The sequence below is a fragment of the Eptesicus fuscus genome, chromosome 6 (assembly GCF_027574615.1).
Source record: "Eptesicus fuscus isolate TK198812 chromosome 6, DD_ASM_mEF_20220401, whole genome shotgun sequence".
NCBI classification, from domain to species: domain Eukaryota; kingdom Metazoa; phylum Chordata; class Mammalia; order Chiroptera; family Vespertilionidae; genus Eptesicus; species Eptesicus fuscus.
In genome coordinates, this window is record NC_072478.1 from 80,952,888 (window position 1) to 80,974,693 (window position 21,806).

The window sequence follows — 21,806 nt, forward strand, 5'->3', positions numbered from 1 at the left end:
ATTCCACTCCTGGTGCTGCAGATCGTCTGACTGTTGATAAAAAAAAAAAAAAAGTCCCTCTGCGCTTTCCAAATTAAGATGACATTTAACTGAGTGCTCGCTGGCTCGCCTGCTCCCTCAGTCTCCCAGGGGACAGAGCCCATCTTGGGGAAACTGTTCTGAGCATGTCCGAAGTCTCAGCTTTGACATCTCGGCTGACGTCAAGAAGTTTCTGTGACCTTCCTGTTCAGCCCACTCAGTTCTATCCCCACGTATACTGTGTCTGGTATTAGCGTGCTAGGAGCGGGTCACATGGTGCAGGGGAGAGTACAACCCTCAGTGCCTGCACCCCCGCCCTGAGCAAAGGTTGGTGCCTCAGAATAGCTCTGCCCGGGAGTTCTCCGGGCTTTGCAGGAAAGGCAGACCGAGGACCAACTAGAGGACTGCCGTGTCCTTAGCCTTACTTAGGTCCCAGACCCTCGGAGATCTGATGGAAGCACTGACTCCTTCCCGTAGCAAAATGCACTTCCCAGTCTTATGAGCGATTCAGCAGGTTCATAGACCCTGAAGCCCACCCACGGGTCCCAGGTTAGGAACCCTTGATATATTAGAACAAACATCATCCTAAATCCCAGCCCTGCCACAAACTGGCCACGTGACTTTGGGCCAGTCAGCCTTTTCTGTCCTGCCATTTCCTTGCTATAAAACGTTCAGACTCCTTATACCAAAATTACCCATGTCTGTGGAGGTTTAGATCGTGACTTAGAGCAGTGCCGCATAACCTTTTATAGGTCACCTGTTCCTTTGAGAATCTGATGAGAACTTTGTTTGTCTTCTGCTTAAAGTGGAAAATGCCTGTACACAAAGTTTTGCCTAGTATTCAGGGGGGGTTGGGGGGGGAGTGGTCCAAGGTCTACAGATTTAAGACTCTCGACAGGAAGGAGGCAGTAATCCAGTATATCCAATGCTCTGGTTGCCAACCATGCTTCAAGGTTCCTCAGGTCACCTGCTTCCCCATCTCTTCTGTCCACCCTCCCACCATCAGCTCTGTACTGAAAATCCACTAGTAAATGGGAGGTCAGCCTGTCTAGTGCTGTGGTTTTCAGGCTTGCTTTTACATATGGAACTTTTTTGTGTGTGTGTCCTAGTAGAGCTTTATCTGGAGCTCCAATATAGATAAAAGGGAGCTCTGAAGCATTTTTATTTCATTCTTTTATTCATTCAATGGGTATTCATCATATGTTGCTTTGTGCTGGGCACCTGGCTGGTCAGACTGTAAGGAGATCACTCCCCCTTGGTTGAGGTGATCAGAGACCCAGAGACCCTGCTCCTGAAACACTTAGCTTTTGGGGCTCAGTTTCCTCATCTGTAAAATAGGACAATGGAATAATGATGCCACACTGTATTCTAAGTATGCTTGGCTTTCATTAGCCCTAGTTTGGAGTATGAAGGACCCATTTATGTGGACAGTGAACATGAGCACTGAGCTCCAGAAGAGGAAAAAGGAGGAATTTTTGCCTTCAGTGCCCAGGAAATCCCCACACTATGGAGAAGCTAGCTGAGTGATAGCTTGGAAATTTCCAAGAGAATGGTAAGGCTGAGCCTTGGGAAGGTATTTGCTGTTTCTTCACTCCCTCCTCCCCTGGAAGGTTTGCTGCTGTCACTGTCGATTTCATGGAGCTGGTTCACACACTCTCCTCCCGCACCTGAATTCACAGGCCCAGACCTGCTGTGACAAAGATTTCCCTACGAGCAGTGGTTTCTGGGAAGATGATGTCTGTACCTGAAGGGCTGCTCCCTGGGAAAGGACAGGATTCTGCAGAGCCCCAGGCCTGCGTCAGGTCAGATCAATCCCCTTCACGCTGGGCTTGGATGTTAGACGCGCGGGCCTGCGCAGCTTTGGAAATACTCTTCAGCCATGTTTCTGGAGGGGAGCTCAGGCAAGTCCGCTACTGACTATAGCTCACCTCTGGGGGCTTTTCCGTTCCTTTCCTTGGCTGGCAGTCTGGTGTCAAGGTCAAGGGCATGGGTTTTGGTGTTGGACAAACGTGGTTCCGAGTCCTAGCATTGCCTCTGCTCTCTGCTTGATCTTGGGGAAGACACTCAGCCTCTCCACAGCTCATATCCTTGTCTGTGAGATGGGGATAAGAACACCTCCCTCTCAGGGTTGTCGAGAAATTATTAATTAAATTCTATTGTAAGCCTGGTGCCTGGCTCATGTAAATGCTCTATAAATAGTCACGCTTTTTATTAGCCCTAATTAGTCACGATTTTTATTAGCCCTAATTTTCCAGCTGAGAAGCGGATTATTTGATAATGCAGCACTAGAGGAGTGGGGTCAAGAGTACACATGTCCTTTGTTGCGTACCTAACACTGCGCACCAACGTGCCCCTTCCTGTCCAGGCCCAGCCTGACCCACGTGACAGGGACTGGACAAAGAACTATCACTCTGTTATTCGTCCCTCCTGAGGGGTGTAAACAGGAGAACAAGCCACTGCTTTTCCTTTATTAGAAGGTCAGAGAGCTTTGCCTGGAACCCCAGGATCCAGCCCCCCACTCTCCAGTATGCAACAAGGCTATTCTTTCCTGCTCGTGACAGACACTCCGCGGCATCTGTTCTGCCGGAGGACCAGCCCTCTGCGCTCTACCTGTGTTTTGCCAGCAAACACTTATCTCAGCCACTCACTGTCTCCACCCTCCAGGAAATCCAGAGGCGGAGCTAGCTCCTCACAAGGGGCTGCTTTGGTCAGCCAGCTGTTAGTCCTTGGGCCCCTGTCCCCTCTGTGGGGCAACATCAGTCACCCTAAAGTTCTCAAGCCACTTCTGCTCAGTGAGTTCAACAATATTAGAAACCAGAACATGTCCGAGGGCCCTCAGGGCCGGGACTCCCTAACATCTCCCAGGGCCCCTGGTTCCTGGATCCACAGGCCCCTGCTGCTGCTGCTGCTGCTGCTGGTGGTCCTGGTCCTGCCTTTGGTCCCCTTCTTTCCACCTGGGTCCCCCTGGACGTCCGTGCCTGAGGCCCCGCTGGTGGCCAGGTCTAGACTGAGGGTCCTCCCGCAGACCGAGAGCCGCCGCAGCACCTCGGAGGCAGCCTCCACGGGCACGCTGGCCCGCGGCTCCAGCAGCATCTCCAACAGCGAGCTCATCTCCGAGAGGAAGGTGCTGGCCAGCCGTGTGCCTGTCGGGCTCAGCTCTGGCCCCGACCCCTTGCCGAATGTCTGGAAGGTCCTCGGCTCCTCCAAGGCCGCAGTGTCCGGGGAGAACACGTTGTCACGGTAGTTGGTGGCAAGGGGCAAAGAGAGCCTGGCCATCCAGGCCGGGTCTGGGGCACTTAGTCGGTCCAGGGCCAGGCCTGCGGGGGGAGGAGAGGACATAGTGAGGGCCAAGCCCACGGAAGGGCAGAGCGGGTGAGGGTGGGGCGTGGGCAGGGCAAGGGCACTGAACAAAGGAGGGAAGGGAAATGGCAGAGGACAGACGGGGTAGCCAGAGGGGGGCAGGAAGGAAGAGGCCCTGACAGGGAAGCTCACTGGGCAGGAAGGCCGCTGACTGACGTTGCCCATGAGCTGAGAGAGGAGGAGGCAGGAGGAAGCCTACAATTAAAATTGGCCTGTTTTTAAATGATGTCTGGGTGGATGGGGTGTTTCAGGTCTAGGTGTTTTTCACCCACTCCTTACAGCCAGGCGCGCCTTGAATGGGGGGAAATCCCTTTTCTTAGCCAAGGCTGGAGTTCCTGCCTTGGGGCTGCCTTCTGTTTGTACGTGTAATAGTGACCACTTACTAAGTACTTCTGTGCCAAGCAATTTACATCATTATCTCATTTAACCTCCACACAACCTTTGAAGTCCGGAGAATTATCCCATTTTATAGATGAGAAAACTATAAAGTTCTAAGAAGTTAAGACACATATGTACTAGGCAACTAAATCCAGATTTGACCCTGGGGCTGATGACTCTGAAGCCCCCTGGGACTGCACCGCTATCCACTCTGAAGAGCTGGCCCTTCCTCCCCTGGATGCTCCCGGGGCCCATCTGTGGCCTCTGCTGAGAGGCAGGCTGGGGAGGGGCTGGCTCTCTAAGGGCTGTCCCAGGAAAGGGATGTGGCAGTGAGAAACTGTCTCCTGGAACCCAATGCGACCATCACACTTCTTTTCCTATCTCAAAAACTAGTCCCAGGCCTGATGGTAGCGGCCAAGCAGAGGAAAGAATGTCTTTAAGAAATGTAGTTAAAGAAACTGGAGGCACAACATCTATTTTAACATGTATTTAGTGTTTGCCTAAAGTGAGCTGCTTTAAAATTTGTGCATATTGTTGGTGGAATTGGAGCAGCCACTTTGGAAAGCAGTATGGGCATGACCTTAAAAAATTAAAAATGGGACTGCCTTATGACCCAGTGATTCCACTTCTGTGAATATATCTAAAGAAACTCAAAACACTAATTCAAACAATTACATGCATCCCTTTGTTCATTGAAACATTATTTTCAATGGCCAAGATTTGGAAGCGGCCCAAGTGCCCATCAATAAATAGAGGAGTGGATAAAAAAGCTGTGGTACTTGCCAAAACCGGTTTGGCTCAGTGGATAGAGCATCGGCCTGCGGACTGAAAGGTCCCGGGTTCGATTCCGGTCAAGGGCATGTACCTTGGTTGCAGGCACATCCCCAGTAGGGGGTGTGCAGGAGGCAGCTGATTGATGTTTCTAACTCTCTATCCCTCTCTCTTCCTATCTGTAAAAAGTCAATAAAATATATATTAAAAAAAAAAAAAGCTGTGGTACATTTACAAAAAAAGAATACTACTCAGCTGTAAAAAAAAAAAAAAAAAGGAAATCTTGTCCATTTGTGACAGCATGGATGGACCTGAAGAGTATTATGCTAAGTGAAATAAGCCAGTCAGAGACAGACAAGTACCATATGATTTCACTTATATGTGGAATCTAATGAACAAAATAAACTAACAAAAAAAGTGGAGACAGAGAACAGACTGACAGTTCTCAGAGAGGAGTGGGGTTGGAAAAGGTGAAGGGATTAAGAAAACAATAGCAACTCATAGACACAGACAACAGTATGGTGATTAGCAGAGGGAAAGGGGGTGAGGGAGGTTAAGTGAGGGTATAGGGGGGATAAATGGTGATGGAAGGAGACTTGACTTGGGGTTGTGAACACAATGCAATATACAGATGATGTGTTATCGAATTGTACACCTACAACCTATATAATTTTATTAACCAGTTACCCCAATAAATCAACAAAAGGGAAAAAAATTAAAAGTACGGTAATAAATAAATAAAATCTGTGCATAGCATAAAAGCCTGAAAGGAGATTTGTCAAAGTGTTAACTGAAATTACCCTGGGCAGAAGTGATTTATTTTCTTTTTATCTACATTTTTCTACATTAACTAAATATTGCTTGTGTAATTTGGAAAAGTTATTTCAAAATACAACTAATTGTTTTTTATATTGATATAAATGAGTCTCCATCTCACCGTGTGAGCGTGGGACTGTGCAGCCTGTGAGGCAGGGTCAGGCCACTTCCCAACTGGTCCAGCCCACGCCTGGGACTTAGAGAACATTCACTGAATGATTGAATGAACAAATATTAACCCTGAGCATTTGGGAAATGTAAACCTTAGTTCCCTGAGACTCTGGAGTAATAAGGTTGGAACTCTCGGCGTTACAGAATTAGGCCTTTCCTTGTACCAGGGTCAGAGAGCTTCCGAAGGAATGAAGCTTGGAATGAGAAAAATCACTGGGGTGGATGCGAATGGCTGAAAAGCGATGGTGAATTCACTCTGTGGCAGGTGGGTGCTGGGCCGACCTGGGTTTGATTTCACTGCTTTGCTGCTTATGAGCAGTGTGACCTTGGGGAAATTGCTTAACCTCTCTGAGCCTCCTTTTTCTCTTCTAAAGTGGTGAAATGGCAGTACTCATCTTGTTAGGTTGCTGTGAGCATTCAGATGAGTAGCTCAGGCTTTTTTATCCCTGCTGCCCTCTTCATCCCTCCTGTGCTCGCCCTCTGTGCTGTGGGAAAGCAGGACCACGTGGGAACTGAGCCCACAGGTTCCAGTCCCAAGCTGCCCAATAGGGATCGACTGTGAGCTACAGAGGTCATTTCACATTTTCTATTTGCCACATTTTAAAAAGTAAAAAGAAAAAGTGAAATTCATAAATATTTTATAATTACTATCATTTTATCATATCACCAGTATTTTTTCACTATCAATATTTTTAATAATGGGATATAAATTATTTTTTATACTAAGTGTTCAAAATCTGGAGTGCATTTTTTATTTATATCCCATCTCAGTTCAGACTAGATATTTTCACATGTGGCTAGTGGCTGCTATACTGGACTTCACAGTCCTATAAAACTTTCTATACATGTGCTGTCCAAAGCAATATCCATTAACCATATGTGGCTATTGAGCACTTGAAATGTGGCTGGTATGACTGAGGAACTGAATTTTTCATTTTACATGTACTTAATTTTAATTAGATTTCATTTTACTTAATTTTAATTTAGAGCCACACTGGTATTAATAACCATTGGCTGCACAACCTTGAGAACATTATTTAACATCCCCTCCCTGCCCCTCAGATTTTTCCTTTTTGAACTGGGGATAATGAATAGTCCGTATCTCGTAAGAGTTTCTCATGAGGCACTTAGAACAGGGTCTGGCACATAGAAAGCACTCAATAAATGTTAGCCTTATTTTTGTTAACCAAGGAAAAGGAGGTGCTTGCCATGCCTTCAGCATGTTTGCTGCCGGAGGGAGCACACAGGGGATGTCCAGATGAGAAGCAGACTGTTACTACAGAAACAAAACCACAGCTTAGGGACAGTTGGATCTGTAGGTGTTACCTAACGGAGGCTGACGGCTGTCCACAGCAGAGGGGGCAGCTAGCAGACTCTTTAATTAAAATTCACCTTTTGTATCTATTTTCAAAACTAATTGTTTCTCCAGAAAAAAAAAATATTTCTGTTTCAGTAAGAAATGTTAGCACATTAAAGAGGTGCTTCAGTACTCAGGGTAAAAGGATATTTAAACACACCAAAGAAATTCTAAGAAGTGGTTTAGGAGGTAAGGGGAGGTCTCTTGGTGGAAGGCAGGCCCAGGTTGACTCCCCTTCAATCGCTAATGAGCCAGGTGACTGGGCAAGCTGTTACCTCTCTGAGCCTCCGTTTGCTCATCAGAGTATTATCTCTAAACTGGAGCTCATAATACCTACCTCCAAGGACTGTTTGGAAGCTTAAATGAGATAATGTGTATAACATGTTTCCTGTACCTGGCACACCAAGAACTCAGTAATCGTTCACTATTCTTACGATGATTTGTAAAATAAATAATCAGAGTAGAATCTGATCTTTAAACAAACGAAGGCCTTCTGAAGCTCCAGGAGAAGTAAAATGTTGCTGATGTTCCTCCCCAGAAACAGAAGGGCTGAGTTTCCCTGCAGTGGATTGGAGCAGAACTCTGAAGCCTCAGCATGTAAGCAGACTGTGTGTGGGGTAGAAAGAGGGTTGGGTCACCCTGGGGAGTCCCTACCTTTGTGGGGATCCAGCAGGCTTGACAGCTCTTCTTCTAGCAGCTGCTTCACACAGAGGTCCTCTTCAAGGTCCAAGGGTCCTTCTTCGTGGTCTGGTTCTGCCTGGCCACCAGCCCTGGCACCTGGGCCATCTGTGTCTGGGATTACACTCCTGCAAAGGAAACCAACCCAGCCCACAAGTGAGAAAGTTCACACCTAGGTTCATTCATTCTAGCTCGTGCACATTCTTCTATGCATGCCAGCATTCATTCATCCACATCGGGACCTGGATACACATAGTCCAGCCTTCAGAGTCAGACCGACCTGAGTTACTTGATCCCATCCCTCCTGCCTACTCCGAGTCTGTAACATCCACTTCATGGGGCATGGTGAGATGTTATAAAATGAAAGGTTTTATGTAAAGAGCTTAACACTGTGCCTGGCACATTGTAAGCATTCAGCAAACACAAGTGACTATGACTATGTAGATGTGATTACTCACTATTGTCCCTCCCATTCCTTCACATTGCCTGGCACAGAGTAGGAGTTTAGTAACTTCTGTTGAATCAATGCAGTCATCTACCATCCATTCATCCATTCATCCACCCACCCAACCACCCATCCATTCACCCATTCATCCTTCCATCAAAGTATGAGCTCCAGTGAGGGCAGGGATTTTTATCTGTGCTCAGAGCAGGGCCCAGTGCATAGTAGGTACTTAATACTTTATGGATTGAGTGATTGAATCTTCCTTCCTCCCTATTTGAGGCCAAATTCTAGACCAGAAGAGCATGTCCAGAGAGGATGCAGCTAAAGCAAGGCATCCAAAAGCTATTCAGAATCTATCCCATTTCACCCTCCTACTGCCTCCTCCCAGGCTTCTCCCTGCATAGACCCTTCTTATCACCTGGGGGAGGCCAGTTCCTCAGACTTCCTGGCATGGTGGGAACAGGCCTGGCCCCTCATCATCCAGCAGGTGGAAGGCTCCCTGAGGGGCTTTAAGGCTGGGGGAGAGCGGGGTCTTTTTTCTTTCCTTTCCTTTCCTTTTCTTTTTTCCAGTGGCTATTTCTACTGCATGGAGAGATCAGCAGGGAGGTGGCAAGTTTGCAAGTAACAATGACAACAACTCATGTTACTGAGAAATTACTCTGAGTCATGCCTTAAGCTTTGCAGGGTATATGCACCTTTTCATTAAACCTTTCACATCTGTAAGGGGTTCTCTTGTTATCATTCTCAGTTTACAAATGAGAAAGCCAAGACTTGTGAAAATGATGCAGCTTGCACAAGCTTCCCATGGATTAAATGATAAAGTGAGAATTCAAATTTAGACTGCTATGACTCTGGAGTACTCACCGCTGCCCTACACTACCTTTCACTATCTTTGACAAAAAAAAAAAAAAAGAAGAAGAAGAAGAAGAAGCTACAAGTTGTCCCAGCAAGAGCACTGAACCAGGAGTCAGGTGTCACTCACTGGCTATATGACCTTGAGAACTGGTCCCAGCTTTGCCACTCACTGGCTAACTGGCTATATGACCTTGAACAAAGTCACTTTCAGAGGAAAGGACTTAATCATTGCTTGTGGACCCACTATGTGCCCAGCACTGGGCTATGGGCTTAGAATACGTTTGATCATTAAATCCTTACCCCATCACTACAAGGAAGTGTGGTGACCTTCAGTTTAAAGATGAGAAACTAGGCCTTGGAGATTTATTTGACTTGCTCAAGTTTACATAACTGGGTTGAATCCAACTAGTTAGAGCCTCAATGTCTCCATCTGTAACAAGGAGTTAGATTAGATGTCCTCTTGAGGTCTCTTTAATTCTAGGACAGCCTAAAGGAACACACCCACATATCCATGTCCTTAGCCAGGGGCCTTCATATTATGTTTAAGGGTCAAGAGAAAAAAAGCTGAAAGTTACAGATTGGAATTCCATAGCCCAGCACCTCTGCAATCAGAGGACAGATAACCAGAGCCTCAGGATGAAGTCATTTCCCTAGTGACCCTGTCCTGTAAATACTATAAATACAGTGGCTCCAGGACCAAGCGGCCTGGGGTAGGGGGACGGATGCTGTCCGAGACACTGTCCCAGGGGAGCAGGTCTGGGATGTGATCACCCTTCGTTACCATCACAGAGACTGCAGGGGTGAGGGGGGCTGGGGAAGCCTGTGGGGGCTACGTGCGCTTACCTGCCTCCGCAGGGCTTGGCTGAGTATTTATTTCCCCGGTGGTTTGGTTTGGGCTGGAATTGGCCTTGATGCAGCAAGGACAGCAGCTGGGAGATTTGCTACAAGACAGGAAAAATCTGTTGACTCCACACAATTCCGACCCAGCACACTTCCTCGCCGGATGTTTCCCTCAATGCTGGCGCTTTCTTTTTATAGTCTTTCCTCCCGTTTCAGATGATTGTGTGATCAGATGGGGGATGGTGGGTGGTGAACAGTGAGAGAGGCAGGGACCTGTACAGGCAGGTTCCCTATTTTGCCTTTGTCACCCCAGGACCTGGGTGCCTGAGGGAGAGAATAGGGACCATCTGGGCGAGTCCCCTCTCATCTCCCCAAGTGACCTGCTCCTGTTGGAATTGTCAGGGCTAGGGGTGAAAAAGGCATTTCCTGACCATAAATTCATTATTACTTTGATCAGGATTATCTTAAACAGTTATTTCCTGCCTTCAGCAGTATTCAAGGACTCAGCCAATTTTTGTAGGCCAGATATAAGACTATGTTGTAGAGAAAGCAAAAATGGTGCCATTTAATCATTCATTGATTCATGCTCTCATTCATTCAACAGGTATTTAGTAAGCTTGTTTGTGCCAATGCCTGCCCTGAGGGAGCTCATAGTCTGTCAGGGAAGACCCGACACAGCAGTTACTACAGGGGGTTGCATTGGGTTGAGAAAGGATGGGGTCTGTGGGAGCAGAGGAGGGCCCCTCGCCCATCTTGGAGCAAATAAGAAGTTGTGGGGTGAAATGGGAGGAGTTAGAATACTTAATTCTACAAATTATTGAGTTCATACTACAAGCTAGGCACCTCTGCTGAGACCTGAAGGCTCCATAGGAGTTTGGCAAGTGGAGATAGGGTGAGGGTCTGGGCCAAGGGTGAAGGGTATTCCAGACAGAAGGCACTGAACACTGAAAGATGGTTGGAGAGTGGGGCAGAAGTTGGGAAGGATGCCAGGGCCAGACCCTGCAGGGCCTCACAAGGGAGAAGGCAACAGACCAAGTCTTGGCAGGCTGAGTCCCAGTTCAAGGTCATTTCTAGCTTGTGTAATGTCAAGAAGGTTTTTAGACCTACTCAGACCTTCCACCTCTAAGGTGGAGCTAGAAATACCCACCCAGACTTTTCATGGGTTGTCGGGATTAGATGGCTTGAAAGTTTAAAATGCTCCACGAATGCAAGGAGTTTGGGTTGTGCCTCCTAGAAACACGGCCTCTGCCTCCTGAGCCCACCCCCATTCCTCCCTGAGCAGTTCAAGACAGAAAGTGCCACTCTCAGAGGAGAGTTGGAAGGGAAGGTGGCCAGGTCTGGGGTTTCCACGTGACTTAGGAGGGTCAGCGTCCCATTGCCTGCCTCAGGGCAGATCCCATCTCCTAAGGCATATGCCACCCTTTTCTCCGAATGATAGCCTATACTTCAGGGACACTTCCCCAAGTGCCATACCCTGAGCTGAGCACTGTCATTGAGGTCACTTCACAGTTAGAGCCTGGACTCTGGAGTTAGTTGGACTCAGGTTCCCACCTATGAGCATTCTAAGCCTCAGTTTCCTTAGCAGTAAAAAAGGGAATAATAATGAGATCCAGGTCATACAGTGGTTGTGGTTATAGGATTAAATGTGTAAAAGTATATAAATCACTTCTTAATAGATCTTATGATAAGCCCTTAATAACTGTCAAGTTATATATAATTTCATTTAATTCTTACAATAACTCAAGGGAAGAGATACCATAACACCCATTTTGCAGGTGTGAAACCTGAGGCTCACAAGGGGCTACACAGCAATTAGTGATAGTCTGGAATTTGAACTTGATCTGACTCCACTGTGGCACTGTGCTGCTGGAAAGGCAGCGTTAGGCAAGCTGCCTCTTACCCTCAGTTGGATCCCAGATGGGCACCCTTCTTTCCATCACCCCAGTGGAGCCAACCACAGTGCCCGCTCTCTGCTGTCTCTATTTACTATCAACCAGTTTTTGGCACAAAAAGCTCATTCAGTAAGGATTGGATGGATGGATGGATGTATGGATGGATGGATGGATGGCTCTGGGTAACCTCTGGGGCTACATAGAGCTCAGGGCAGGACTCCTAAGAAAGCAGCTGGGCCCTCTCCAGGTGGCTTCCTGAAGGGGGCAAGCGGGGGCGGCGGGAGGGGGAGAAGGAAGCTGTGTCCTTGCTCCACAGGAAGCCTCAGATGATGGCCTGGCCAAACAGAAGTGTGCTTTGATAAGTAGCCTGGCACGGGGAAAACTATCTGGGGTGCAGAGAAGCAGATATGAGTGTGGTATCAGGCACCATCTCTGAAAACGCTTCCCATTCGTGTCTAAGAAATCCCAGGTCTCTAGACACTTTGCCATTTATCATCCCACTTAATACTCAGACCCCTGGGAGGAAGACACAGGGTTAGTATGGCATCATAGTCCCCACTTTATAGATGAGGAAAATGAGGCTCGGATATTAAAGGCCTTGCCCAGTGCTGCCCAGTTGCTATGTGGCTATGCTGAAATTGGAGCCCAGATCTGCCTAACTCCCAAGTTCCAAGGTTGCGTTCACTGTTCCATCCTGCAGACGCAGTGGGCAAGCTCTGGGGTCTCAAACAAGTGATATGCAGCCCCTGCGCCTGGGAGCCATGATGCCCATGCCAGCCTGCTTCACAGGGAGGTTGCCCCGGTGGAGATGGAAAGAGCTTTGCAGAAGTCATTGTAATCATTTGCTGAGTGCTATCTTCATGCCGGACACTAGAGTGCCCTCATTTTATCTTTAAGCAAACAGGATATGGGTGCTATTAACATGGACATCTTCAAAAGAGAAGCTGAGTAACTTCCCTGTGGTTCACAGCTAGAAAGAGATGGAGCCAGGACTTGAACCCAGGCAACCTTGCTCCAAAGCTTTTATTCTTGATCCCTACTTCACTGTGTGTCTACTTGTGCCAGGCTCCCTGAGCAAGTGCTGTATAGGAAATAACTGATTAAATCCTCAGGACAACTCTGTGAAGTAGATGCTCTTACAGTCATTCCTATTTTACAGATAGGACAACTAAGGCTCAGAGACAGGAAGTAATTTGTCTAGAATCACACAGCTAAATTCTTTAGACCCCAGAGCTATGCCCTGAACCACTGCACTCAGTACATCATGAAGTGCCCAGTCAGCCTAAGGAATGAAGATGAGGATTGTGAGGGTAATGGTGGGGTCTGATGCTGTTAGTAGTGATCCAGGGGTGACCAGAGAGAGAGAGCTGTACCTGAACAGGAGGTGAGTCCACAGTGAGCTCCTCTATAGGGTTCCGCTCCGCGAAGGCAGCCACGGACAGCCGGACCAGGCTCCGCAGGATCTGACGGGGGCCTGACTCTTTCTCAGGGGCCACTTTGCCATTGAGATTCCGCCGCCTTAGGGTTGCAGAGGAGGCTGGTGAGCTCAACAGGGCTTCCTCGCTGCCCTGGTCTCCAGGAGGCCTCCCTGTGGGGCTGCCTGTCACCTTCAGGGGCCTCGAGCGGGGCTGGCCCAGTGCAGGCTGGGGCTCAGGAAGGTTCAGGTTCTCCCGGGAAGCGTTCCTCTGCCTGGGATGGTTGAAAAGGAGGTTGACTGTGTCCTGCAGCACCTCTCGGCTCTCAGCCAAGGCTCCCTGGTTGCCTTGGTTACGAAGGGTCCTGTACAGGGTGGGTGTGAGGTGAAAGGGGGCCTGCAGGCGGGGGTCCCAGCCTGCTTCCATCATCGCTTCCTTGCTCACGTCCTTGGGGGGTTGCCCCACTTCACCAGGCTCGTCCACCTGGCCTCTGAGCACAGGCACGAGGTGGATGTCTGCCTTCTGAATGTGTTTCTGGGGTCTCTTGGGCTGGTTGCGGTAGCTGGATTCAGCCTCCCTACAGTTATAGGCCCTGTTGTCCCTCTTCTCTGTCCGGCATATGGACATGATCAGAGCCAAAATCAACCCAAAGATGGCCAGCAGGACGACCAGGCAAATCACCATCAGCACAGATGTGCTCAGGGCCCCAGGATCACGGGCTGAGTCCTTCAGGTGGTCCACACTGGTGACGAACAAGATCCTCAGCAGGGCTTGGGTCTGCAAGGAGGGGCTGCCACAGTCTTCCACCACTATCTCCAGCTCCCACTCCCTCCCAATGAGGCTGCTGGCATTGGTGATGTTGATGAACAGCTGCCCCAGGTGGGGGCTGAGGACAAAGAGGCGGGCTTCATTCCCACTCCGAATGCTGTAGAAGACCTCTCCATTTGCCCCTGAGTCTGCATCTCTCGCTACAATGGTCGCCAAAAGGAATGGCTGGGAGCTGTGGGTGTCCAGTGGTGCCATGTCAGCGCCCGCTGGACCCAAGGCATTGGGAGTATCAATGGGCACCAGAAGGTGGCCTGTGGAGGCATTTACAAGCACCGAGAGGCTGGCTTTTCCATCACTGAGTAGGGGATGAATCACCTCTGGGGCATTATCATTGGCATCCAGGAGGCTGACCCACACAGAGATGCTGGATGAGAGCTGGGGCTGTCCCCTGTCCTCTGCGATCACATGGAACTCAAAGCCGGCCATCTGTTCATAGTCCAGTGACCTCTGAGCAATGACCTCTCCTGTGCCCGAATCAATGGCTACCAAGTGAGAAACTGGGGAGTCCTGGATGCGGTATGAGATTTGTCCATTAATGCCCGAGTCTGCATCACGAGCTTTGATGGTAATGAGGTGAAGAGAGGGTAGGTTGTTTTCCCTAATGGAGACCTCATACCTGCTCTTCTCAAACACAGGTGCATTGTCATTGACATCACCGATCTGAATGCTGAGCTGTTTCTCGGCAGATAAGGGCTGGGGTCCTTGGTCTTGGGCCAGCAGAGTGAGGCTGTATTCGGGCCACTGTTCTCTGTCCAGCGTGGCGTTGGTTAGCAGCATGTATGTGTTGCCATTGGTCCTTTTCAGCCTGAAGTGGCCCAGTTCTTGGCTCAGCCAGCAGTGGACCAGACCATTGTTTCCTGAGTCCAAGTCGTTCGCCGTGATGAGAGCAATGAAACTGTCCTTGGGAAGAGCTTCTGACACTAGCAACGGCTGGGAGGCCCATGTGATGTGGATGCTCGGGGCATTGTCATTGACATCCAGAACCTTGATGAGGACTTTGCAATGGGCTGGGATGGGATTGGGACCCAGGTCCCTGGCCTGGACATCCACCTCATAGGCAGGATTCTTCTCATAGTCCAGGGGTTGACGCAGAATCACCTGGCCGGTTTTGGCGTCGATGCTGAAGGTGTCCAGCACCTCTGGAGGCACATGCTTACTGAAGAAGAACTCCACCTCCCCGTTGGGGCCTTGGTCAGGGTCTGTGGCAGTCAAGTTTATGAGGAGAGTACCAGGGGCAGCATCTTCGTGGATTTCTAGTGCCAGTGAGCTCTCGGCAAACACCGGGCTGTTGTCATTGGAGTCCAGGACGTTGACTTTGATCAAGCTGGTGCCTGACTTGGGGGGGTCCCCACTGTCATAGGCAGTTAACACCAGATCAAAAAACGAGTGGATTTCCCGGTCCAGCTCCTTCACCACCACGAGTTCCGCGTGTTTGGTCTCATCGGGCCCCACGATGACATCCAGGGCAAAGTGCTCACTGGGTGACAGGGAATAGGAGTGCAGGGTGTTGGGGCCAGTGTCTGGGTCCAAAGCTCTGTCCAGGGGGATCCGGGTGCTCAGAGAGGCACTCTCAGAGATTTCCAGCTCCTGCTTGCCTTTGGGAAACTGTGGCTGGTGATCATTGATATCCAGCACCTGGATCTCCACGTGGATCAGAGCCAAATCCCCTGTGGCAAACACGTCAAAGGCAACCAGGCAGGGGTCCCGCTGCCGGCAAAGCTGCTCTCGGTCCAGCCGCCTCACTGTGCGGAGCAGGCCGTCTGCAGGGTCCACCTGGATGGGGAGCTCCTGAGGCAGCTGCAAGACCTGGAAAGCGGTGCCCGCTTGCCTACGCCTCTCCTCCCAGCCCAGTTCCTGGGACAGCTTCCCTATCACCGTGCCAGACGGCACTTCCTCTGACACTTGGTATTTCACAGTGAGAGTGGCCACCTCCTGACCAGCCCCTGAAAGGAACAAGTAGCCACCTGGCCCCAAAAGCCCCAGCAAAAGTCGCAGAAGTTGCATCATGCTTACCGCCAGGATGGGTTAGACGCAGAAGCTGCTGGAGTTCTTCAAAGGCTGGGAAGTCCTCCAGTGTTTCTGGGGGGGCTTGATTAGCCCCGTTCTCCTGCCCCCAGACCTGCTGACACAGCCTTGTCCCATAATTACATGATGACAGAACGAGCAGGATTCCCAGGCGAGGCCATTTTCATCTGAAGAGATCCTGGAGGTTACTGCCCCGATGGAGTAAGATTGCCAGCAGTACCCGTTGGTCCAGTAGAGCCAACGATGGGCAAGAGCTGGGCCAAAGAGGGACTTGACCCAGTAGAGCAGGATGTGGGGATCTAACTTCCAAACAGTTGCTATGCTGGGGAAACGGAGAAGCAGCTTTTTCCTATGGAAACCCCACCTACAGGAAAAGGGAGGGCTGTGAGTTTCAATGCCAATTAGAGAAAGAGAGCACGCTTCCTGTGAAGCCCCGTGGCTTGCTGCTGAGGAGGATGCGGCAGGGACTCCGGGGACCAGCCAGATGGGAAGGTGCTGTCCCTGCAGCGAGGTGACGGCTGAGGGAAACGGAGCCCCTGCCTGCCGCCCAGGGCCTGAGGCCCCTCCTGGGCAACATTATGATCCCTGTCTCTTCCCTTCCTTGTCTCTTTGTGTCCAGCGTCTCCCAAGTATCCCTTTCCCATTCTTATCTTTTTCCTACACTCATCTGTCTTTGATCTTGACTCTGTCCTGATCACCCGTTTTTGTCGCATGAGAAACAGCTGTGATTATGAGAGTGGCCATTAGAGTAAAAAACTGCCTGGGTTCAAATTCTGACTCTGCAGCTTACCAGCTGGGTCCTGTGGAACAAGTCACTGGGCCTGGCTGGGTTTCCACCACTCTCTTTTAAGAGTGTGAATGGGAATAAGAATAGTAGGCCTGCAGCAGGAAATTGTGAGGATGAAATGAAATAATGCATGCAGGGCCTAGGCTTGGCCGGAATGCACAGGTAATGACGTCATTGTTAGTGGAGGGTGTTATGATCTGCACAGCTCCTCCCACCTGTGGCTGACTCTGGCACTGGCCTTGGGGCAGTCCCTGCCCACAGGGACCCATAGGAGTACTCATGGCCTTGGCTCCTGAAGTACCAGGATCTCCCTGGCCTGGCCATGTGGCCTCCTACCTCCTTCCCTTCCTGTTTCCCAGCCTAGAAGCCCATTGTTCTCTGCATCTGGTCCCGTCTGAGCCCCTGTTTGGGGAATCCCCTAGCCTCCAGCTCCTGTGTCTTGGAGGTTTTAGACTTTTCCCTCTCCCATACCTTCCTCCCTACTCCCCTCCCTCCGATTCTCTCCCCGCTGTTTATGGCAGAGTCCCCTGAATGAGAACTCCCTTGCTACCCCCTCAGGACTAAGGTGTGCCCTCCCTCCCATTCTCCTCCTCATAGAGGCAAGACTCAGGAAGGAAGTGAGTGGGCAGTTTGTTTGGGTGGCCTTTGAGGTGGCTTGCTGCTTCTCAGTTTGCTGTTTCCAGCCCTCCCGTGCTTACACCCTACCTTGAGGTCAAGTCCAGCGGCTTATAAAGCATTTGAAGTAGTGGGGCTTAAGGGCCAGCTTTCCCTAGATGGGTGTTTGCAGCTGAGTCCTTGAGACCAGAGATGTAACACAAGTGGCTCCAATAGGGCCTTTGGCCTGGAGGCCTGTGGTCATTAGGACAGGGGTAGCTAAGGGACCTCCCTAGGTTAAGCCCCACCTCCACTCCCTCCCTTCCCTTCTTCCGTTTCTTTCCCACACCCTCTCCTTCACCCCATATCCACTTCTGGAGATTTTCCAACCATCTTACTGAAGCCTGTCAGCCACAGCAAGGGGCCTTTCCTAGGGCATGGCTCTGGAGACATACAGAACACTCTCTCGCTTGGAGACATTCACAAGTCACTTAACCTCTCTGGGCCTCAGTTTCCTTCTCTGTAGAGTGTGGCTGTGACCCATCTCATGAGTTTGTGGTAAGGATTTAATGAGATGGTGCACATACGGCCTTGGCACCGTGCCTGGTACAGAGAAAGCTCTCAATACAGGAGACTGTGTGTGTGTGTGTGTGTGTGTGTGTGTGTGTGTGTGTGTGTGTGTTTAAACCAGGTTTTATGCCTCATATGCATAAAACCTGGTCTTGCATTTCTCCCTTCACTTGGAAAGTCATTTCCCAGGGCTCCCTGTGTTTCAATGGCTGACATCGTCTCATGCCACCCTCACAGCCATGCCATTGGGATGAAGAACCTGCGTGGAGAGGGTTAGGTAAGTTGCCTGAGATCACATAAATTTGCCCTGCAGAAAGCCCCTCCAGCTGCACTCTGGAAAATGGATTGGAAGGGAATAGAGAAGAGGGAGGGAGAAAGGCCTGTTGGGAGTAAAAAGCAGGGAAGCCTTGGTGCAGAAACTCTGGTGCTGAGAATGTTTCCAGAATGCCATCTGGTGGCCAAAGGCAGAGAAAAAGGCACAGAGGCAGAAAGGTGGGTGCTCCGTGTTCACAAATAGCCACAACTCCAGACCTGTGCTGCATACAACACACAAGACGACAATCATTTATCTCAGTGGGAAACAGAATGTGACCCAATGCCTACAGGAGGAATGAATGACTCACTGTTTCATAGGTGTTAACATTTATGTTCTTGACATTGTTATATATGTGCTCTGTGTGTGTGTATGTGTGCGTGTTGCCTTGACTGAGACCATGGGTGCCAAAAATGGACTCACTGGTCACAAGAAAGTTTGAATCTGGATTTCACAGGTAGTTTTATTGTTTTTGTTTGTTTTATTAACATTGGGGGCATGAAGCTAAGACAACCCTTTAAGAATCCAAAGCCAGCAAACGAGGCCCCGGCCTTTTTAAAGGCCATTTCCTCTGGGAATGAGGTCCCCTTTAGGAATTCTCTCTCCTCCTTCCTGGCTACTAGGGTCAGTTGACCGTTGGCAGCCACATGGCAGGGGGTGAATGGAGCTGTCACTGGAGTTGGTCAGGGCTAGTTGCCTGGAGGCCTGTGGTCATTACCCTGAGTTTTGAAAACAGGTTTAAAACAACTGAGCACAGCCTCCCACAAGTCTGAATTTTGTTTAAAGGGGTAGAATTGGGGTTGGTACTTGGAGGCCTTGCTCACCACCAGACTTGAGGTTGTTCACACAAGTTCATCATGGAGAGGGGTTGGAGGGTGAAGTGGGAAGGGCAAGGGTCAGAGGATCTTTTCAAAATACCTGGAGTCCTAAGAAACCTTGAGGAGCCAGACCAGTAGAGTGGGACTCTGCCCCTTGGGGGATTCACAGGTCAGCGGGAAGGCTCAGCTCATGTCCCACACCACTAATGTCCTGCTGGGCTGGCTGCCCATCCCGGGCTCCTTGTGAATCTGCTCAGCGGCTGCCATAATCACAGCCACCAAGGCAGCTTTGATGACGCTGGGAGCTTCGTCCTCAGGCTCGTTCCAGTTGGGGACGTGACTGGACCTCGTAAGGCCTGCCTCTTTTTCTTTTAACGAGATCTTGTTGAAGTTAGAGCAGTCTAGCCAGGAATCTTTACATGAGATTCAGGTAGATGTTCAGGGTCACCCGCTGGTGGCATGGCACTTTGTGGTCTTTGTAGGCACAGATGACAGATGTCCACTCTCACACAGTGGCATCTCTTTCTGGGTCCAGTGCAGAAAGAAGAATGCAATTTGCAGAGAGAAATTTGCCGAGAAATAGGACTTTTCAAGAAATAAAAAGGCTTTCTGTCCAGGTTAAGACACAAAGGGAGCCAGATACTAGAATCATTTGGAAAGTTTTTCAAAATACCAGGGACACAGCAAGAAAATGCATACCTTTCCCTTTCCCAGCCTGCCAAAGAGAATTTTATAACTTGTCAGCTCCATTTTCCCCTCTTCAAAAAGGCTTCATTTTGCAGATGATTTGGGACAGGGTTGGGGAAGTTGGACCTTTTTGTTGGAAATAGAGGTCTAATTGATCTACTTAACGAAAGGAAAAGTAGGTGGAGAAGGGGAATGCTGAAGGAAATCATGGAGGAGGGCCCACTAGAGAACAGCAAGGACTGAAGATAAGGACCTTCAAACGAATTGTTATAAATTAGGGGTCTCCTTTATGGTTTGCAATAAAAGATCTATAATTTATTTTGTGCCTTAGTAACCACAACACAGCCCCCAAACTGGACCACATACATTCTGAGTTGCTAAGTGTTACTTATATATTATGTCTCTCTCCCCAGCCTGCAGAGGGGAAGTGGGCTATTTCCAGCATGTAGATTTCAAGTCTGATATGCAGTAGGTCATTCCAACACACACCCATCTCCACCCCAACCTCATGGAGAACCACTGATTTAGAACTTCTTAGAAGCACCAGCAAATTTGTAAGGACCAAACTCTACAGCCATTAGGCCTCTCTTATTGAGCATCCCCCTGGTCCCCATCACTCCCCTGGGCCTGTACCACTGCTCAGCAAAAGCTCTGTGCACGCCTAGTTCTTCCTCCAGATTCTGTCTGTTTCTCTGATTCCTCCTTTGGGTTTCCTTGCTTCTGACTCCCAGGGGTGGGCATGGTCCCCAGATACTGTCCTCAGCCCTCTCTTCTATATAGGGTTATTAGCCCAGAAATGGGTTGCCAGATTTAACAAATAAAAATACATGATGCCTAGGTAAAATTGGATCAGATAGTCCGGCCAGTGTGGCTCAATGGTTGAGCATTGACCCATGAAACAGGAGGTCATGGTTCCATTCCCAGTCAGGGCATATGCCCAGGTTGCAGGAGGAAGCCCAGTAGAAGGCATGCAGGAGGCAGCCAATCAATGATTTTATCATCAGTGATGTTTCTTTTTTATTTTGCATTCTTTGATTTTATTTTTTAATTTTAAAAAAGTTTTTCTTTTTCAATTACAGTTGACATTGAATATTATCATTGAAGTTTCTATCTCTCTCCCCCTCTCCCTTCCTCTCTCTGAAATCAATAGTAAACAAACAAACAAATAAATAAATTTGGATCAGATAAACAATGAATTTTTTTCATATAACTATTTTTTATCTGGCAGTCCTATCTAGAAATAATAAGGTCTCGATACAAGTTTCTTTTCTGTTTTTCTGTGTGTGGCTTGCTTTTTGTTTTGTTTTGTTTCGGAATTTTGGTTTGCTCAGTGAATTTGAACATCTATGAGTAAACACAAAGATCAAACATATTGACTGGGAGCATCATCTGTGCATGAATATTCAGAGACTGACTGTGTTGATTGGCCTTGTTATGTTTTCAGCATTTCTGGGTGATCCAGGATCGAACTGTTCTCAGACTGTAATAACCACCCTGGAGGAAGCCTGGATCACACTCATTCATTAATGTATTCAGTCATCCAGCCTCTCATTTATTTGGTGGAATTCAGCATTTATAAGGCCAATTTTTTATATTTCTTTTGGCAAGGGAAGTAGCTGAAGTTGACCCACATTTTTCCTCCTCCAAACCATTGGTTTGGTTTTCTTTCTTCACAGAGAATCTAACCAACCTAATTCTCACCTTGCTTCAGAAAGGTAAGTCTTACAGGAAGGAAAATGAGTCTTCCCGTCATTACATTAATTCTCATGGGGCTTCCCTTTATTAGTTTATGACAGCCAGGAGTTGAGCCTGGAGCTCCGAGAGAAGCAACCACACACTGATTTATGATGGCAGCTGCTGCTAAATCTCACCCCTCTTTCCTTCTTACAGAGCCGTGTTACCTTGGGGTTACAAAACTCTTTTCACTGTTATTCAGGGGAATAATAATAAAATGCCAGGTTGGAAGTATAAACATGATCATTCTGTGCCTATTACTGTAAATCAAATTTTACTTGCTTCAGAAGCACAGAAAACATTTCATCCTGTCAGCCACCTCAAGCCTTTTTAGGAGTCTGTTTTTATATAACCCTGGGATGACCTGAAGTACTGTTTGAGCTGCACTGACCAGGAAGCTGGTCAGGAGGTGATCTCGTTATTTCTCTTTATAAACCTCTCTGACCACTTTCCT

At 48.8% G+C, this 21,806-nt stretch overlaps 1 protein-coding gene across 1 annotated transcript; it reads right to left on the reverse strand.

Moving 5' to 3' along the window:
• Positions 1 to 2,848: 2,848 nt before the first annotated feature.
• PCDH12 (protocadherin 12) lies at positions 2,849 to 15,831 on the reverse strand. The gene is made up of 4 exons (XM_008140990.3): positions 12,955 to 15,831; positions 9,693 to 9,790; positions 7,526 to 7,677; positions 2,849 to 3,335 (listed from the first exon to the last, which is right to left on the reverse strand). Exons 1-4 carry the CDS (start codon positions 15,829 to 15,831, stop codon positions 2,854 to 2,856), a joined length of 3,609 nt encoding a protein of 1,202 aa, XP_008139212.2. The 3' UTR covers positions 2,849 to 2,853.
• Between the last annotated feature and the right edge of the window lie 5,975 nt (positions 15,832 to 21,806).

Bases quoted from the DNA above. Each gene is read 5' to 3' on its own strand.
- PCDH12 (XM_008140990.3), bottom strand. From the start codon at position 15,831: ATGATGCAACTTCTGCGACTTTTGCTGGGGCTTTTGGGGCCAGGTGGC. The intron at 9,791-12,954 runs GTACAGCTCTCT...CCTGTCTTGTAG, and splicing joins TGGACTCACCTCCTGTTCAG to CAAATCTCCCAGCTGCTGTC. The intron at 7,678-9,692 runs GTAAGCGCACGT...TTTCCTTTGCAG, and splicing joins GCCAAGCCCTGCGGAGGCAG to GAGTGTAATCCCAGACACAG.